The sequence below is a fragment of the Carassius carassius genome, chromosome 22 (assembly GCF_963082965.1).
Source record: "Carassius carassius chromosome 22, fCarCar2.1, whole genome shotgun sequence".
NCBI lineage: Eukaryota > Metazoa > Chordata > Actinopteri > Cypriniformes > Cyprinidae > Carassius > Carassius carassius.
In genome coordinates, this window is record NC_081776.1 from 13377247 (window position 1) to 13398615 (window position 21369).

General features: G+C 40.6%; 1 protein-coding gene across 2 annotated transcripts in view; it reads left to right on the top strand.

Annotated features, from left to right (window-relative positions):
- The window catches only part of LOC132099010 (Schwann cell myelin protein-like), a 33357-nt gene extending 12240 nt beyond the window's left edge, over positions 1-21117 (top strand). For both annotated transcript variants that reach the window (XM_059505370.1, XM_059505371.1), the window contains exons 6-12: positions 1262-1525; positions 14599-14862; positions 18806-19069; positions 19582-19878; positions 20313-20400; positions 20538-20592; positions 20704-21117. In XM_059505370.1, coding sequence (XP_059361353.1) covers positions 1262-1525; positions 14599-14862; positions 18806-19069; positions 19582-19878; positions 20313-20400; positions 20538-20592; positions 20704-21054 — 1583 coding nt within the window. In that variant the 3' untranslated portion in view covers positions 21055-21117. The remainder of the gene's footprint in view (positions 1-1261; positions 1526-14598; positions 14863-18805; positions 19070-19581; positions 19879-20312; positions 20401-20537; positions 20593-20703) is intronic.
- Positions 21118-21369: the final 252 nt, after the last annotated feature.

Consider the following 21369-nt stretch of genomic DNA (forward strand, 5'->3'; position numbering starts at 1 on the left):
TCTCGAGCTGCGTTGCTGAAGCTGTTGTGATAACGGCTTTTGTGTGCAGGCAAGCGGGCAACTGTGCAGGCTTGCGCGTTGCAGAAAACGCTGAGACAGTCACAATTCCTGGAAGAAATGAGGCGGGCTTTGAGAAGTACGCTCATCCGAAAGGGAAATACCATCCAGCCGGGAACGAGAGGGGGGGCGCTGGTGCAGACCACTCACGGCCGAGACTCATCGCTGCCAACACGAGCATTCGCCCCGCTCCTTCTCGATGTCAGCTCGTCTGCTGGGCTTCTGAGCAGAAGGCGCGAGATCCTCGGAGCTCGCCCAGCCCTCACTGCCCGAAGCAAGCAGAGAGCGCGTGTCCTCTTCCCCCGATGCGGCCCTGAGATCGACTTCCTCGGACGACGCGCCGGCAAACAGCGGGCGCTGCCCACCGGGAAGCGATGCAGGGGGGGCCGGTGAAGCAGGGCGAACCGGTGAGCTCGGTTGAGCTGAAGATGGTTACGGAATCCACTGGAAGCGATGCTTTTACGGCGCCTCAGCGCAGCGGAGAATGCAGGCTCAGAGAGAAAGGCCAGGCGAGTCCTCAGAGTCACCATGGCAACAGCTCGCAGTGGGGGCATCCGCCGTCAGCGAGCGCGAGCGCTGCATGATCTTCACCCAGGCAGGAGACACAGATGACGTACCGGTCTCCCTCGCTGAGTGGGGCTCTGACGAGCCGCAGGAAGGCATCTTAAAAAAGACGCGAGCTCTTTTACGAGTGTGTGTCGCAGGGCGAACACACACACACACATAAAGAACAGCTGGATATAACAGAATTGAAAGGATATAGGCGCCGGATAGCGCAGCAGGAACGGCAGTGGAAGGCGGCGATGCCAGCAGCTTCAGAATGGCTCGTCCTGCTGATATGCTTTCTCAGACGGCGCTTGCTTCCTCCGTGATCCAGCGATGCGTGAGCTTCGCTGAAGAGATCAGGTGAGTCAGCCTTTTCGAGCTCCTTTTATAGGTTGGGCCACACCTGTTTCGGCGGGAAGTGGCACTCATTGGTCTGATGTTGCATCAGCCTGCGCTCGATAGGCTTATGCAGTTGCTGCAGAACAAGCCAATGAGCGAACGAGCAGTCTCGCTTATGGCAATGTACTGCTGCAAATGCGCTTTACAAAAATACAAAATTAAGGATAATTTTTTCATAAATTTCATACAGTACATCATTCATACAGTTACTCCTTCCTCTATTCATCTTTTGAATATCAATCTTTTTTTTTCTTCTTAGATGCTCCTAAAAACACATCAGTGTCTGTGCTTCCCTCCAGCTCTGTGTTGGAGGGCAGTTCAGTGACTCTGACCTGCAGCAGTGAAGCAAACCCAGCAGTGAACTACACCTGGTCCAGAGAGAGTGAAGGACAGATGAAGCAGCTGCAGACTGGAGACACTCTTACCTTCGATAGGATCGACCTGAAACACAGAGGCTGGTACTACTGTACAGCTCACAACCAACATGGCACCCAGAACTCATCAGTGATGCTGGACATTCAGTGTGAGTATTACATAACAGCCAATTTTACCTTGTCACATTAGCACCTTAATGTCAATCATAAAATGAACAGTTATGACACTGTTATTGTGTTATGAAGAAGTAATATCTACTAGCTATATATATATATTAAATATCTTTATCTTTATTAAGTTTAAAACTGTCACCTATCCCGAATACGGGATGCCTACATTTACTTCACTATATTACAATTAAATCTAATCTAATCTTGACAAACTATATATCGTTGGAAAGGTCTAAGACTCCCAAATATATATTTTACCAATGTTTTTTTGTTAAAAATTATGTAGGAAATGTAATAGATTAATTTATGACAAGAGTGCACCCTCAAAAATCTACACTAAAACTAAAAACTTCTCAAAATTCATCCTTTAAAACCCATTTTAAAATCAGACATTTCATTACCATGTAAATGGTACATCAATATCATGTTTTAGGTTTGTATCATCCACATTCAAGTCTATCTTCAAAAACGTGAGTGACAGTTAAGGGGTTAAGGCCAAATAATATAATTAAAAGGCCTATAATTTGTCCAGTTAAATTTACCACATACATTTAAATGCAGGGACATTGATTTTTCACTATAAATTGTAGCTTCAGAGATTCAAACCAGTCTGGATTCTAATCACTAAGACAATATTGTTTTCCAAATGTATTCTTTTGACTGTTGATGCATCAGCACTATAGCGTCAGTGGGGTCCAAAGAAGCATTGAACCCATTTGACTTTCATTTTATGAACTAATGAAATATTTTCAAAACAACTTATTTAGCATTCTGCAGCAGTGATGTAAATCCAGCAGTGCTGACCTTAGTTATTCTGTTTCTCTCATTTTAATACTTTCAGATGCCGCCAAAATCTCTCCATCCTTCAGCTGTACCAGGACTGATGTAACTGTGTGTTTCTGTGAGGCTGATGGGAATCCCTCTCCTGAACTGGAGTGGCATCTGTCTGGACGTCCTGTCATTAACTCTTCAGACACGTTCATCAGTGAAGAGCGATTGAGCAGCACAGGCTTGAGGACCTCCATCACTCTTCATCAGTCTCTCACACACACATTCACTCTGCAGTGTGTCGGCAACAATATTCATGGCAATGCAAGTCAACTGTTTCAACTGCCTCTCTCTGGTTTGCAGTTTGCAGGTAAATCATAACAGGTACATCACAACATTGTGTCCTGGGAAGAACTAATGAATCCAATAAAAAGAATTTGCTTATTAAAAAATAATGTTTTATGTAAAACTCAGATTATAGTCAAGAAACTGCCCTCCATGTAAATACTAATTGGACAGGATTGGGATTTTTGATTTTCTCTCTTTCTACTGTATTCTATAATGTTCTGTTTCATGTGCATATTGTGTGTTTTTAGATTGTCAACAGGTTACGGTTTCATTCTTGATCATATTATCCCTGATTCTGGTTCTCTTCGCTCTGACTGTTGGACTTGCACTTTACAAAATTAGACAGTGAGTCATTCAAACAGTAACAACACATTTCTCTTTCTAGAGATAAATGTACTGATGTGCTGAGCTTGAACACTTTTTAGTAATGAATTTCCTCTTTTTCAGATTTTCCAGCAAGCTGAAGGTGGTTCTCCTTAGGTCAATAGTAGATATAGTAATGCAGCATGATGATGATGGTGTTGAAGAGTGTTTCTGTTTTCAGGCTCAGAATGAGGCAGCAGGCACATATGCGTCTCTTCAGCTCTCTGCTCCACCCTCTGAATATGAGACTTTGAACATTAAGAGAAGTGACACACAGTAAACTACAAATAGGCATTGTATCTCCTCCTTTGTTTTCCTTTCTCAGCTGTATTTTCAGGATTTTTCTAATGCATATACTTCCACATGAATGTCTTGACACGAGATTTGACTTGTTTATAAGAATTTTCTTTTGTAATCATAATCTAATAAAAAGTAACTAACTGCACATTGATTCTTTCTGTTTTCAAGCTGTATGAATTACAAACATTTTATGTGCACATGGACTAGTTATTGGTCTATTTTCATTTGTCATTTTATGTACTATTTCTGACCATATGTTTTCAAGTAGGCCTTTAATTTGAGATTCATATGGTTTCTTAACGTGGACTTTTTGATGTAGGAATACTTATTATTTAATATAAATTTTTTCTCCAATTGTACTCATCCTCTGTCTGTACAATATCTTTTCATACGTATTGAAGCTTGAAAGTGCTGACTGCACAGAATTTCAGTTAATGTACAAAAAAAGGATGAGAGAATTTAAATGACCTGTTGTGTAAGTAACAATTGTAAAATACGTTGAAGGTTATATTTCTTGTCTTTTATCTCAGTATTCCTCTCAGTGTTGTATAAGGGGTTTTATGCATAAAAGTAACTCTAAAATGTGACAAAATAGAGTTTAAAATATCTGGTCATATATAAAAATTCTCATGACTGCAGAAAAATGTTTATTCAGTATACACATTATCCCATCGACCATAAAACACACATTTTTATGGGGTATTTTCTTTATGGGAACAATTTGCTCTATAAAAAAGAAATCACGTTTTTACAGCAGAAAGCTTCCATAGAGGACTTTTTTCCTTTTAGAGATAATCAACCTGAAAGTAAGGTGAAAATAATCTTTTGTAAATGGCTTCCTTTTGGCCCAATCTGGTGGCGTTTGATTATATATATTTTTTCTTACAAGTTCATTACTTTTACATCTTGCATGTTTCTTCTTATTCTGATCTTTTTCTTTCTGGTTGAATGTTTACATTAAATAAAAAAATCTAAGTGTTACAACTTTGATAGTACTAATGCACTGCTCTGGTGCTTCATCTTTTGACCAGTAGAGCAGCATTTTGAGCACATTATGTAGGCCGCTGCTCATGTAACATGGTTGAATTTTAAGTGATTCAGGTTTTTTCATTCATTGATAATATTAATATATATATATATATATATATATATATATATATATATATATATATATATATATATATATATATATATATATATATATATATATAAAACCTGTGCACTACATCTCAAGTTTTCTGAAGCCATATTATAGCTTTGTGTAAGACTGAAATGATATGGAATGTAGAAGATTATGTAAGTTTTATAGTTTTTGAAGCAAAATACTTTCCAGATATTCAGTTAAAGACTTTGCACAGAAGGCATGTTCATACTGATCCAGGAAGTACTGGTGTGATGTGATGAAAAAGGGAAGTTATAATAGATCTGATGCAGTCAGATTCAGTTTCTGCAGCAGAGCTTCAGTCTGTCTCTAATCAGCAGCAGGTGTTACAGCTGGAAACTTGGGATCTAAACAGGAGATTTTACTCTCTGCCCCCAGGAAGGTCAGATTCTGTTTGCTTTTTTACTTCCATCATATTAAACAAACATTAATAGACTTATTGAATATTAATAGAAGCTTTCATATCTAACATATTTAACTTAAAAACAAAATACAGGATATAATATGCTTTATCCAAGTAATGATAATCATTATTACCAATACACTATTTAAATATATATATTATGCTAATTATGCATCATTTTCAATAGATAAAGCAAAATGTCCACATATTATTTAAATATTCAATTCCAAATTCATTGCACTGTTTATTAATCTTGATTGCATGAAACAAGCAATTTCATGAAGCAACTAGTAAAAAAAAGTAATGCAGAGAATAGTTAGATGATTTAAATGGTTAAACATATGGATTAAGTATCCTGAACTATTAAAGTGAATATAATTATTAACATTTATGGTTAATGAACCAACTTTTAAGGGTTTAAAATAAGAATTCACAGAGAAAAAAAACTGCAATGCTTTCACACATGTGCTATACATGCTAAGTATTACTTTCAGAAAGGATTTTAATTAATTGGAGGGAAATAAACCAAAAGTAACGCAATGTTCTCTTTCGAGAGTTCTCTCGTACTGCGTCTTAGCTAAGACGCTGTGGGAAAAGTCTCTTTTCACGATACACTGAAGCAAAAAATTATCCTTAATTTTGAAATATTGTAAAGCGCATTTGCAGCAGCATACAGCCATAGGCGAGACGGCTCGCTCGCTCATTGGCTGCTCTGCGGCAACTGCATAAGCCTATCGAGCGCAGGCTGATGCAACATCAGACCAATGAGTGCCACTTCCCGCCAAAACGGGTGTGGCCTAGCCCTATAAAGGGAGAAGCAACGCGTCGTCTGACTAGCATCTCAGCGGGATGAGCCATTCCTGAAGCTGCTGGCCAATGCCGCCTTCCACTGCCGTTCCCGCTGTGCTTTCCGGCGCCCATATCCTTTATATCCACATGTGTGTTCGCCCTGCGACACACACTCGTAAAAGAGCTGCGTCTTTTTTAAGATGCCTTCCAAATACGGCTCGTGCAGAGCCCCACTCAGCGAGGGAGACCATCACGTCATCTGTGTCTCCTGCCTGGGTGAAGATCATGCAGCGCTCGCGCTCGCTGACGGCGGCTGCCTTCACTACGAGCTGATGCCAATAGTGACTCTAAGGACTCGCTTGGCGTTTTTCTCCGAGCCTGCATTCCCCGCCATGCTGTCGCGGCATAAAAAGCGCCGCTCCCAGCGGATGCCGGAACCTTCTCCGGCCCGACCGAGCTCGCCGGTTCGCTCACCGGCTTCCCCTGCATCGCTTCCCGATGGTCAGCGCTCGCCATCTGCCGCCGCGTCTTCCGAGGAAGTGGATCTCAGGGCCGCGTCGGGGGAAGAGGACACGTGCTCTCTGACGAGCTGACATCGAGAAGGAGCTGATGCGAGTGCTCACGCTGGCCGCGACGAGCCTCGGCCTCGAGTGGTCTGCACCAGCGCTCCCCTCTCGTTCCCGGCTGGATGGTAGCTATCTTCCGGGGTGAGCGTACTTCTCCGAACTCAAAGCCTGCTCCATTTCTTCCTGAGCTTCACGAAGAGGTGGCAAAGGCTTGGAACGCTCCCTACTTAGCACAAACTCGTTCGTCTGTTTCACCAGCATTCTCCACACTGGACGATGCTAAAAACAGAGTCTACCAGTCACTTTTGCCGGTGGAACAGGCGATAGCGACGCACCTTTGCCCGCCCTCTGCTGGACGGCGGACGAAAGCGGTGTTGCCATCTAAAGCCTGCCGCATGACGTCATCTCTGCTCGCGCGGATCTGCTCTGCTGCTGGGCAGGCTGCGTCTGCATTACACACCATGGCCACGCTGCAGATATTCCAGGATGATTTCCTCCGTAAGCTGGATGAGATGGGACCTGAGGCTATTTGTCTCGCGGATGTGAGGAGCGCTTTGGGTCTTTCTCTTCGCGCTGCTAAGTCCGCTACACAGGCTATGGCACGAGTTATGGCTTCCACTACTGTGGCTGAGAGGCATCTCTGGCTGACGCTTTCAGACATGGCAGAGTCTGAACGCACCGCGTTCCTCGACGCACCGCTGACTTCCGATGGCCTCTTCGGATCCTCTGTCAACGAGTTTATTGAGAGATTCGTCGAGGTCCAGAAAGCGTCTCAAGCTTTTGAGCACTTCCTCCCGAAGCTCTCCGGTTCTGCAGCGAGTCGTGCTAGACCGGCCCCGCAAAGCTCTCAGCCACACCCCCCGCCTCTTGCTGCTTCATCACAACAGCGACAGCAACGCAGCTCGAGACCCCGCTCTCGGTCTACCGGCCGTCGCCCCACGCCGCGGGGACCACGGCAGAGGATTGCGGTAAGACCGGAAGCCCCGAAGTCATCCTAGCAATCCTAGGAAAGCGCCGGTGTATGAGTCCCACTGCGGCCGAACTCCCACCCAAGCGCACCGCTGTTTCAGTTCCAGGAATTGTGACTGTCTCAGCGTCTTCTGCAACGCGCAAGCCTGTACAGTTGCCTGCTTGCCTGCACACAAAAGCTGTTTTCACGGCTACCCAGATATTTCCCGAAAAGAGAGTAATTTCTGGTGTCCCGGCCACGGCCGATGGTGCTATAAATGTAGTGACGATGCCCACTGCTCAGTGCCCATATCCACATATAAGCACAGCCCCTCACACAGGGCTCGCGCCCATAAAAACGACTCAGGTCGATCGCGCGCACTAAACGTGCCCACTCTTCAGTGCCCACAAACACTATGTCACACACGTCATGTGGTTTCTGTAAAAACGAAACCCATGCACGTCGTTCTGTCCAGGCAGACAACGCGTCAAAAGCAGTAAATGTGCACGCTCACAGCCCACAATTACTCACAGACAGCACGAGTCCCACGGGACTCGCTCAGCCCTCCCTCACTCGGTTAAGCACCGTGGCGGGGTCGAGGACGAGTGATTTGCCCGCTGTGATCAGCGCGCTCCCCACCTCAAATGTCACAGGCATAACGCCCATGTTACAGCACATCGAAGCACTGCCGTTGCCCAGCCAACAGAGCGCGCTTCGCATCCAACCCTTAGCCATTCATGCAGACGCATGGTCAGCGCTTCCAGGGGTTTCGGATTGGGTGCTAGACATTATAAAGAGAGGCTACTCGCTACAGTTTTCTCGACGCCCTCCGCGCTTTATAGCGCGCGTCGAAACTACGGTCAAAACAGAAGAAGCTAACTTACTTTGAGCCGAAATATCAAAACTGTCTAGCAAAGGGGCTGTGGAGCCTGTATCTCAAGCTCAAAGCGATGGGGGGCTGTACAGCAGATACTTTCTAGTGCCCAAGAAAGACGGGGGTTTCAGACCCATACTGGATCTAAGACAGCTGAACAAAGCTTTGGCGAAACGCAGTTTCAAAATGCTTACAACCAGGAAACTCCTCGCGCATATTCACAGAGGAGACTGGTTCATGTCGATAGATCTGAAGGAAGCGTATTTTCAAATAAAGATAGCGTCACGTCACAGGCGATACTTGAGATTCACCTTCGAGGGCCAGACATACCAGTATACAGTCCTGCCGTTCGGCTTGTCCCTGGCTCCTCGCTACATTCCTCGCTCCTCTCAGACTCAGAGGCATGCGAGTGCTGAACTATTTAGACGACTGGCTGATTCTGGCTCAATCACGATCAGAGCTCGTGGAACACAGGGCCATTTTACTCGATCAACTCGAGAAACTCGGTCTCAGTGTCAACTGGACGAAGAGTTTGCTGAACCCCAGTCAGACGATACTGTTTTTGGGTATAGCTCTGGACTCACACTCCATGACGTCGTGGCTGTCACCACAGCGCACGTTGGGCATTCAGCGCGCAACGAGCTCTCTCCGCTGCGGCGCGACCTTCTCGCTCAGAGAATTTCAGAAGATGCTAGGTCTCATGGCCTCAGCATCACCAGTTCTTCAGTTGGGCCTGCTCCGCATGCGCCCCTTGCAGTTCTGGCTGAAAGCGCGAGTACCGCACAGAGCGTGGATATCCAGTCAGTTGCGTCTCAAGGTCAATCAGAGCTGTGTTACAGCCTTGAAACCCTGGACAGCGAACGACTGGTACCAATCAGGTGTAAGCCTGGGGACTTCCTCGAAAGTGAAAGTGGTGTCAATGGACGCCTCCACTTCGGGATGGGGAGCGCTGCTCGAGGGCAGACCGTTCTTTGGCCTGTGGTCAAGGGCCACCACATCTTAGTCCGTTCGGACAACATGTCTGTGGTGTCCTACATAAATCGCCAGGGCGGTCTCAGGTCCTGAAACCTGTACAGGTTGGCGGAACGTCTCCTGGTTTGGGCTCAGCGCAACTTGTGCTCGCTGAGAGCAGTTCATGTGCCTGGGCTACAGAATCTGGGTCCAGACAGACTGTCCAGAAACAACATTCCCACGGGCGAAGGGTCTCTACACCCACAGACAGTCCAGCTGCTGTGGGAGAGATTTGGCAGGGCGGAAGTGGACCTCTTCGCGTCCCACGAAAACGCTCACTGCCCCGCGTTCTTTTCAAAGAACGAAAGCGCGCTGTCACAAAGGTGGCCGTGCTGCCCGCTCTATGCTTTTCCCCCCGTCTCCCTCCTTCCGCAGGTGATAGAACGGGTGAGGGAAACAAGATGCTCAGTACTGCTTGTAACACCACTTTGGAAGAACCAACCATGGTTTCCAGATTTGATGCAGTTAGCAGACACTGCCCCGTGGCCAGTGCCATTGAGGAGGGACCTCCTCTCGCAGGCCAGGGGCTCGATTTGGCACCCTCAACCGGAGTTGTGGTCCCTCCATGTGTGGGCGCTCAACGGTTACCCGCTGATCTCTCAGTGGGAGTGCTAAATACTATCACTCAGGCTAGAGCTCCGTCGACTTGACGGCTGTATGCCTCGAAGTGGTCAGTATTCTCCAGCTGGTGCACAGCTCGGGGACGTTCACCCCTTAATTGTGAGGTGACGCAGGTTCTCTCCTTCCTACAGGAGCTGTTGGATAAGGTCAGAGCCCCCTCCACACTCAAAGTTTACGTGGCGGCTATCGCAGCGTTTTCTGAGACAATGCTCGGTCAGTCAATAGGAAGGAACGATTTGGTCATCCGCTTCCTTAGAGGAGCTAGGAGGCTGAATCCTCCCAGACCTCAGTCAGTCCCTGTATGGGACCTCTCAACGGTTTTTGGAGGCCATGAACGGTTCCCCTTTTGAGCCTATCCAGACGATTAGCCTCAAACATCTGTCATTCAAGACAGTGTTCTTGCTGGCTCTCGCTTCAGTGAAGTGTGTGGGTGACCTGCACGCGCTATCGGTGAGTCTGACGTGCTTGGAGTTTGGGCCTAATGACTCAAGAGTCATACTCAAACCTAGGCACGGTTATGTGCCGAAATCCCTCAACACACCATTTCGGGCTCAGGTTATTTCCTTTTCTGCCCTGTCGGTGTCAGAAGAGGATGGAGACTCAAGTCTTCTTTGCCCTCGTTAGGGCTTTAAGAGCTTATGTGTCTCGCTCTGCTGTCTTCAGACAGACTGCTGTTTGTCTCGTTCAGTGGACGTTCCAAGGGAATGGCTGTTTCGAAACAGAGCCTATCCAGATGGATAGTTGACGCCATAGTGTTAGCTTACACTTCCAGGGGCCTTCAGTGCCCACTGGGTGTCAGAGCGCACTCCACGAGAGGCGTCGCCTCATCGTGGGCTTGGTCTAGTGGGATTTCCTTACAGGATATATGTATGGCGGCAGGATGGGCCTCGCCGTCTACATTTATCAGGTTTTATAACCTAGAGGTTCCCGCTCTGCAAGCAAAGCTGTTGTCGGTATTTGCTGAATCAGTGTCCTGATTGGAACTCTGAGATCGGAAGCGCGATGCGCTGCCGACTGTTATATGGGCAGTATTGCGTAAGACCCACATTCCCACATTAGTCAGGCCTTGCCTTGAATATGTGATGTCATATTGTCGCGTCTACGGACGCTGCTAGATATGGGGACGGAGGGTTTCCCCCTCCTATTCTAGGACTCTCTGTGAGTCCCTCTAGTGATTTTGCACTGTAAATCCTGGGCTTCGCTTCCAGGTTTATTGGTGTGTGATCTCTGCACGCACGGCGTTTTACATGGGGTTCCCGCAGCGTCTTAGCTAAGACGCAGTACGAGAGAACTCTCGTAAGAGAACGTACTCGGTTACTAACGTAACCTCGGTTCTCTCTAGAAGAGGGAACGAGTACTGCGTTCTCTGCCGTGCGTACGATTCACTCTGGTTCGCTTCGGCGATGAAATAAATCAGGTAAGTCAGCCTTTTTTGAGCTCCCTTTATAGGGCTAGGCCACACCCGTTTCAGCGGGAAGTGGCATGGAGGGGGCAAAGCGTCTCGCCTATGGCTTTATGCTGCTGCAAATGCGCTTTACAATATTTCAAAATTAAGGATAATTTTTTGCTTCAGTGTATCGTGAAAAGAGACTTTTCCCGCAGCGTCTTAGCTAAGACGCAGTACTCGTTCCCTCTTCTAGAGAGAACCGAGGTTACGTTAGTAACCGGGTACGTTTTAAATCAACAATAAATTTTGATGTAAAATATAAAATGTTACTTTCTTCTTCCTGAGGTATCATCTTTGTCACATATTTGTGAAAAATTTTGCATCTTTTTTTTTCTTTGAAAGCAAAGGTGAGTTTTAGGTTGTCACTGCTCTCAAACTCAAAGAAAAGTCTTTTAACCCATTTGTGCCCAAATTTTTCTGAAATGGTTTCATACATATAGTCATGTTAATAGTGTCTTATGTGAACATGTTCTGCATTTATTTTCCCAAGGTTTTAGTTTATTTTCTTGAAAAACATATTTGAATGTGTGGCAACTATAGTTGCGGTGGGCAGATATGTTGTATTCACCTCTTCAATGTCAAATTTGAATAGGAGGAGAGCATTTGGCATCTAACTCAAAATTACTGCTTTCAAAAGATCAATCTTTATTAATAAATGAATTAACTATTCATAAAAGTCGAAGAACATTCAATGCAACCCCCCCAAAAAGTTGCTTCTAGTTTATAATATCTAGAATATGAAAACACAATAAATCCATTTGTCTTAAAATGGTGGAACATAGTGCAGAACAAAGTGCAGCCATTAAGTTGACCCAACAGGGTACTGTGTATCAATAAGTTAATTAAAAATAAATAAATAAAAATAATTAGAATGAAGGAAATATTAACATCTATATAAAAAGGTATACCTGAAAGAAAATTACGCATTTAACTGTTTGGTTACCAACATTCTGCAAAATATCTTCTTTTGTGCTCAACAGAAGAAAGAAACTCTATGAAACAATGAAACTATGAATAGGCACATATTGATTAGGTCAAATGAATGAACCTTGACAAAAATCCTTAATATTTATGAAATTAATGATATTCTTTTTAAATATATGATTATTTAAATAAGTATCATTTGTAGGCTACACACATGATTATTTGTTTATTTATTTACTTATTATTGAACATGCAGGTATTTTCATTCTTAGAAGTGTGTTAAATGAAAATAAATAAATAAAAATAAATAGAATGAAGAAAATATTACATCTATTATAAAAAGGTATACCTGAAAGAAAATATTTTATATAGAAAGTATTATATATACGCATTTTTTAGGCCCATAGGATTCAGTGGCTTACTGTAATAGGTGATTTCATATATTAATGTAAATTCATTACTTGTTTGAATTTCAGCATTACAATGGAATCATAAGCTACTAGTCATAAAATTAATTAGGGTCCTTGACAAATTATAATGAAACGCATCCAAACTGGATAAAGGGGCCTCAATATTTTGCCCCTTACGAGACATAATTTCATAAAAGGGCGAAAAACATGATCTACATCAATTCATCCCACGTGTTAGCTCTTTATCTTTCCATTCTTCCTTTTGTGTGACTGACTGAAGTTAGTAAACTGCTGCTGTCACCGCCCGTGGCAAAAGCAGAAACAGAAGTGGGGCAGTAAAGCTGTGGAAAGATTGCTCTCTCATCTCCTCCTTTTGAAAGATTTATTCCCGATTAAATTAAGGTCTACTGTACAGTAGAGATGTCAGTTAAAGGGTTAAGTTATGTTTTAGGTGGGATATTATGAAAGGAAAAAGCACTAAACAAGACCAATAACCTTGATTTATTAACCTGTTAACACAGTGTACACCATTGCCTAATGATATGTACTTACAAGTTATTTGCCCACCGGCAACTATAGTTGCTGCTTGGATATTTGACTAAGTTTACAAAAAACTGTAGATATCCTGGAAGATTTGTTTTGTTTGGATGATTCTAGAGACCTTCATGATTATATTGATATGTACTGTATATGTCAACAATAAAAACTTATTAGTAATATGAAAATTACATTTCTTTGGGAGGGTTTGCCTTTGCCATTTTTCCTGGAAGTAGGGGTAGGAAGTTGACAGCCTCATGTGACAGGAAGGAAGTGGATACCTTATTTTTTTTCTTGAAATCCTTTATTTGGTTGTTCACTTGCATGTCATTGAAAAATATAACATGGATAACATCTAGAAAAATACTTACAAAAGGAAAATGACAACTATAAACTGTGGCAACTATAGTTGCCGGTGGGCTTAAATGGGTTAATCACAAAAAGTGAGAGAGGAATGAGGGTGGCTGAGTTTATCAGTATTACAGGTTTCTTCCTTTTTTTTTAGGTTCAATTTTCTTTTGACCTATAGGTTGATGTTCCTCATTGAATGAAGGGATGGACATCTGGACAGCAGAGAAAATAATTCTTCTTGGTTTTCTGTTGAAAGGTAGTATATTTCTGTTCATGAACGAAATATAAGAACAACATTTCCAGTCCTTTTCTTGATATTAATATATTTTTTAATTATTTCTTACATGTTTGCATTATGTGTGTTGTAGCTGTTTGCTGTAGAAATTTCAACATCAGTCTGCCAGAGAACATTCAAGCTCTCAATGGATCCTGTGTGATCATAAAGTGCAGATTTGAGATTCAGGAACAATATGACAAAGACCTCACTGAAAGTGCTACAGGACTGTGGCTCAAAGATGGAGAGAATAAGAATGAGTATCTAGTGTTTCACTCTACAGATCACAAACCTAATCACTTTAATGGGACAATAACTGGAAAGCTACATGAGGGGAACTGCACCACTATCTTCTATAATGTTAGTTCAAGGCACATTGGTAGATATTACTTCAGGATTGAAAGTGCTGGTTTGAAATATGTCTACAATCTAAATACCTCCACTATAAATGTGTTAGGTGAGTGATTTAAGGTTTTAATTTATAATCAAAAGTGTTAAATGAGTGTTTTAAAAATTGACGCCATTCTCGTTTTACTTTTTCAGACTCTCCCCCGAAACCCACAGTGCATCTGTATGTGGATCAGAAGGAGGTGCAGGATCAGGAGGAGGTGTTGGAGGTGTTGGAGGGGAGCTCTGTGAGTCTGCGCTGCTCTGCTGAGACTCTCTGCTCCTCTCCTCCACCAACTCTCACATGGAGCTCCACTCCCAGAATCCCCCTCAGAGAGAGCAGCAGACGAGAGGAGCTCATCTCTGATCTGAACTTCACTGCTACTCACCGTACGCACAGAGTCACTTTCACCTGCACTATAACCTACCAGCTACAGGACCAGAACAAAACAGCACAGAACAACATCACAGTACATGTTCAGTGTAAGTGAGGCTTTGAGATGCTTTTTAGTTTTTAATCATATTATTGTGATTTTTATTGTGAGGCCCTGAATTATTTTCCTTCAGATTCACCTAAAAACACATCAGTGTCTGTGCTTCCCTCCAGCTCTGTGTTGGAGGGCAGTTCAGTGACTCTGACCTGCAGCAGTGAAGCAAACCCAGCAGTGAACTACACCTGGTCCAGAGAGAGTGAAGGACAGATGAAGCAGCTGCAGACTGGAGACACTCTTACCTTCGATAGGATCGACCTGAAACACAGAGGCTGGTACTACTGTACAGCTCACAACCAACATGGCACCCAGAACTCATCAGTGATGCTGGACATCCAGTGTGAGTATTACATAACAGCCAATTTTACCTTGTAGCATTTATTAGCACCTTAATGTAAATTATAAAATGAACAGTTATGACACTATTTTCTAGCACCTTAATGTAAATTATAAAATGAACAGTTATGACACTATTTTCATGATGATATATATATATATATATATATATATATATATATATATATTTGTGCCTTTTGATGTCAAGATCGGAATGCAAATAATTTCTATAGAATACTGTCGTCAAAGACGTAATTTGAAGCTAAACGCTGACGTTTAAATGGACATATTTTGGATTAAAAACTGCTATCATTACTCTACTTTTAAAGCATACACTGTAAAACATTTATTGTCAAATTAACAATAAATTACTGGCAACAATTATCCAATAGTTGGTGTATTTCATTCAACAGTAAAATTACTGTAACACTAACTACTGTAGTATTTACCTTTAATATCGAATACATAATTTTACTGTTTTTTTTTACCATGTCAAACTACAATATTAAACTGTTGATTTTCAATAATACTGTATAGTATTATACTATTTTGAAATGTTATTTTATTTTTTATAGTGCTACTGTATAACGTTTAGAATGTGTAGAAAACCTGTAAAAGTGCTATTTCAACTGCTGAAGGGAAATAAGAAAAAGAACAATTGAAGCTTTAATTGACCAAAAACAGTTTATTTACATTTTTAAACAATACATTAGTAAAAAATAATGACAATAGAAATCTAACTAATTATAAGATATATACAGCATATACAATATACAATAGCATATACAGTAATACAACAATAAAATATGTTTTAAAAACAAGACTAGAGAACAATTTATAATTAAGAATTGAAATATTTGTGACATAATGCAACAATAAAAGTCTGTTTTTAAACACGACTGAAGCAACTGAAATTGACTGAATTTTCATTTTTTTCATTAATATTTTTAACTCAAAAGTAAACATACAATGTACATTTTGGTGGATAATTGCAATCACAAAAAAAAAAAAAAAACATTTGTAGATCATCCAGGTAAACGCACAGTATTAAGAATCAATGGTTCACAAACTTTTGAATGATGTCATTCTTAATAAATTCAGCTATTTTTTGTCTTGTGGACTTAAAAGGATGTAAACATCCTTTATATAAAATATCTTACCCAGGACAGTACTAAATATTTCACAGATTCTGCAAGGGGTTCACAAACTTTCAGTCGGCACTGTAAATGTATTAATCATCTATTTTCAGTAAGATTTACTGAATATAACATTTCTGCTATTTTCTTTTACATATGAATCATGCCCAACAGATACCTGTTTCTGGCAATTCACTCTTTGATTTGCTTCATAAAACTTTTATAATGCATTCTTTTCAATGCATTTATTGTTAATGTGGCCCTTAAAGGGTAAGTTCACTTTCACATGAAAATTACCCCAAGCTTTACTCACCCTCAAGCCATCCTAGGTGGATATGACTTTCTTCTTTCTGATGAACACAGTCGTTATTTAGTTTTTTATGCACACAAAAAGTTTTCTCGTCGCTCTATAATATTAAGATTGAACCACTGAACTCACATGAACTGTTTTAAAAATGTTTTGTTTTTAATACCTTTAGTTTATAGATCTTGAGAAGTTCAGTGCTGTCTATAGAGCCCTCACTGAGCCATCAGATTTAATAAAAAATAACTTAATATGTGTTCAGAAGATGATATTATAGAACGTGACTGTGAGTGCTCGTCCTGGAGCACCGCAGCCCTGCAGAGTTCAGCTCAAACCCTATTAAAACCCGTCTGTCTGTAGCTTTCTAGTAACCCTTCAGAGACCTTGATGAGCTTGTTCAGGTGTGTTTGATTATGGTTGAAGCAAAACTCTGCAGGGCTGCGGCTCTCCAGAACCGACGTTCACTAACGTTAGGTCTTCTAAACTAACATTTACACTATTACTGACATTTTGGTTTGCATAAAAAAATTTAGATTTTTTTACTTAAAAGATATTTATGGAGAACTTTACAGACAGCATTGCGAGGCGAAGGCGCCAGTTGCTCAGAGAACTGAAAGAGTTCTTCACAAAATGGCAGTTTGTGGTTGTTTTTCGCTGGCATTTCGTATTACTGTATTTAAATGTACAGTAACATGCCGCAGACTACACGGAAAGAGTACTGTACACAGTTTATACACTAGTAAAATGCTGAGTATAAACCTTGAATGTCGAAATCGCAATCAGCTATTCTAAACTAACATTACATCTATCAGCCAGAATTAGCTATAATGTTTGTATGCATGAAAATATTAATATTTATTACTCACCAGATGAATCACGTTTCCAGGATGCAGAGAAGACACGATGTTTCCGACATTACAGGACAAAACTCTTTCAAATGCCTTATTTTGCAACCCCAACTGACAGAAATTACGAGCGTTAATGCATAGAACCGAGTCGTGATTTTTTTTTTATGTAGAAATCAACAGTATAATACTGTGTAAAGAACAGAAATCATTTACAGTGTACATTTGATTTAAACAATGGGTCTATATAATATTCACATTTGCTGTTCAATAAGGTATTGTATTAGCCCTAAAAACCTTACTATTAATACTTGTACATAACATTTAATTATTTTATCTCACAATTCTGACTTTTTTTTCCTCGCAAATGCAAGTTTATATATCCACTGTATAACTCGACTTAACTCAAAAAAAGTGAGTTGGTCAATTCTGAGAAAAAAAAAACAAAACAAAACAAAACTGAAGAGCTGAGGGTAAAAGAGAGAATTACGAGTTGTTTTTCCTTATTAAAATTGTTAGATATAATCTCGGAATTGCGAGAATAAAGTCAGAATTTTGAAATATAAAATCAAATTTACTTTTTTTTTATTATTATTTTATTCCAGTTGAAAACCATCATTTTATGCCACTAGGTAGTCTCAGCACACACACACATTAATCTGTAAGACTATCCCACTATCTAACGTCAATTTCTTTGAATAACAGTGCCTATCGCTGAGTGACAAGATCTTGTAATATCCAGAGAACATTTTAAAAATGAGTATCTGTATCTGTTTAATTCTCTATCCATAAAGGCTATTCGCTCCCGGGGGATTTCTGCAACCATGATGCGTGCACATCCTGAATGTTTACAAACCTATAATTGGTCTATAGCTACTTATCTTGATTAAATTTCAGCCCAAAAATAATTAAAAAGCCTCTAAATTTTTCTGTTAACCTTACCACATTACTGTTTAATTCAGTTTCATTTAAATGTTGGGACACATTCAGAGCTTAAAGGTCACAATCTCATAATTCATTCTCATTATTCCTTATTCATTGGCTGTTGAGTGCATGATATTGTAGCTTCAGACCTTCAGACAAGTACATTTGAACTCTAGACAGGAAAGCATCTGCAAAACACATGACAGAAATGACTCCTGATGCATCAGAACAATCGCTTGTTCAACATTATTCAGAAATTAATTTGTGACAAATTCGATGTATATATATATATATATATATATATATATATATATATATATATATATATATATATATATATATATATATATATATATATATATATATATATATATATATATATATATATATATAATACATATAGAAACATGAATAGAAAAGTGTGATCTTAACTGTGAAAAAACACATTTTGTCACAGTTTCCATTATGCTTTTCTAACCCGTGTGAGGAAGACAGAGCCATTACTAAAACAGAGATCATAAGGAAATATATATATATTCGATAAAACACTAAGCAAAATGGCATCTACTTTGATTTCAGCTGGATTTTGTTAACTTAATGCAAATGCATCGAATTAAGCTTGCATCCAAATACTTTTTTTTTCATAAATTTCATACAGTACCTCATTCATACAGTTATTCCTTCCTCTATTAATCTTTTATCTTTTCAATATCAATCTTTTTTTTTTTTGCTTCTTAGATGCTCCTAAAAATACATCAGCTTCAGTGAATACCTCCAGCTCTGTGTTGGAGGGAAGTTCAGTGACTCTGACCTGCAACAGTGAAGCAAACCCAGCAGTGAACTACACCTGGTCCAGAGAGAGTGAAGGACAGATGAAGCAGCTGCCGACTGGAGACACTCTTACCTTCGATAGGATCGACCTGAAACACAGAGGCTGGTACTACTGTACAGCTCACAACCAACATGGCACCCAGAACTCATCAGTGATGCTGGACATTCAGTGTGAGTATTACATAACAACCAATTTTACCTTGTCACATTAGCACCTTAATGTCAATCATAAAATGAACAGTTATGACACTGTTATTGTGTTATGATGCAGTAATAGCTACTAGCTCAAAAAAAAAAAAAAAAAAAAAAAAAAAAAAAAATATATATATATATATATATCTTTATTAAGTTTAAGGCAAAATAATATAATTGAAAGGCCTATCATTTGTCCAGCTAAACTTACCACATACATTTAAATGCGGGGACATTGATTTTTCAGTATAAAACCAGCCTGGATTCTAATCAGTAAGACTATACATCAGCACTATAGTGTCAGTGGGGTCCAAAGAAGCATTGAACCCATTTGACTTTCATTGTATGAACTAATTAAATATTTTTCAAAACAACTTATTTTGCATTCTGCAGCAGTGATGCAAATCCAGCAGTGCTGAACTGCTGCATTTATCACTGACATGAGCAGAATCATTGTAGTTATTCTGTTTCTCTTGTTTGAATACTTTCAGATGCCCCTAAAATCTCTCCATTCTTCAGATGTACCAGGACTGATGTAACTCTGTGTTTCTGTGAGGCTGATGGGAATCCCTCTCCTGAACTGGAGTGGCATCTGTCTGGACGTCCTGTCATTAACTCTTCAAACACGTTCATCAGTGTAGAGCGATTGAGCAGCACAGGCTTGAGGAGCTCCATCACTCTTCATCAGTCTCTCACACACACATTCACTCTGCAGTGTGTCAGCAGAAACACTCATGGCACTGCAAGTCATCAGTTTAATTTGCTTCATGTCTCTCCTCAGGTGTCAGGTAAATTTTAGACATTGATTTTTAAGGTTTAAAGTATTTACAGATGTATCATCTTAAATACCATTATTTATACATTTTAACAGTTCTGTTTGTGTTGTTCATTTCTAGTTGTTACATGAGAAAAAGGGCAAAGGATAAATTCTTTATTACCTCACACATCACAAACTTCTATGTAAATGTCTATAGGAAAAGTTGTAGAAGAACATTCTTTTTTCCTTAAAGACATGCTTTTGCTTACAAGACCAACTATTTTTGTTACTAACCACAATTAGTAACTTCCTGCTTTGCTTATTCTTCTAGAGAAGACGAGGGAATGGAATCACTAGCTTTATTAGAATTAGATGCTTTTTATTTCATATAACTGATCAATTCTATTAATGGCTCTCCAAAATCATGTAATTTATTATTATTATTATTATTATTATCATTATCAGGTTTCCATCATTTCTCTTTTTTGGTTGGAGTTGCTGGTGGGGCTTCTGTGATGATGATCATTTGTGGCATTTTACTTATCTGTGCAAGGTATGTTCACATTGCCCAAAGTCTCTACAAATTCAAATCCATACATGGCTGATGTTAATTTGTCAATATGTTTTGATCATAATATATTTCAAAATATCAAAATAGATCAAAAATAGATCAAAATATATTTTTTTCAGGAGAGAAAGCAACCCCAGAGGAGACGGTGACACTGGACTCATTCTGACTGACAGGGTGAGTTCCCTCAAAGTACACTGTTCTTTTTAAAATACTGCTGTTAAAAAATTGTTTTACAAGCAGAATACACCACAGCTCTCACTTTTGATATGTACATCTGTTCAACAGGAGGATGAGAGTGGACCTGTTTGTGCCAATAATGCCATGTTGTCTCCTACTGGAGCTGCCACCCAGAATTGTGAACTCAATTATGCCCCCATTGACTTCACAAACATCCAACCAAAGTCAGAAGAGATCAGGGGCATCTCCTCGCTAACAGCTGAGTACGCGGTGGTCCAACGTTATCCTGGCAGAGTATCAGGGGCAGAGAGCTCAACAGAAGGTGATCAGCCAAACAGCGGCATCTCAGCTGTAATGAAGTCTGAGAAAAATCCAACCATACTAGAGCAGGAGTCAAAAATGGGGGAAGTGTTAAACAAGCCATTAGAAGAAACAATATATCAAATTATCACCATCTGAGCTAGAATGGCAGTTTTGTCATGTAATTACAATGAATGTTAGCTGCAGCTTTCAAGTGTCAAACAGCAGATTAAAAAAAAAAAAAAAATAGTAAAACCGCCATATAACTTCTGGGTCATGTACATAGTAATACGATTGCATTTTCTGTGGACCAAAGACAGTTTAGCCATTTAAGGAATATTCCAAGTACCTCTCCGCTATCTGAGCATGCTCAATTGGTGATTGTCGGTGTATGTGCAGTGTGAATCGGGCTTTAAAATAAAAAAGGGAGATAGCTGAGAAAATGTAATACAAGATTTGTAATCTTTTGTCATT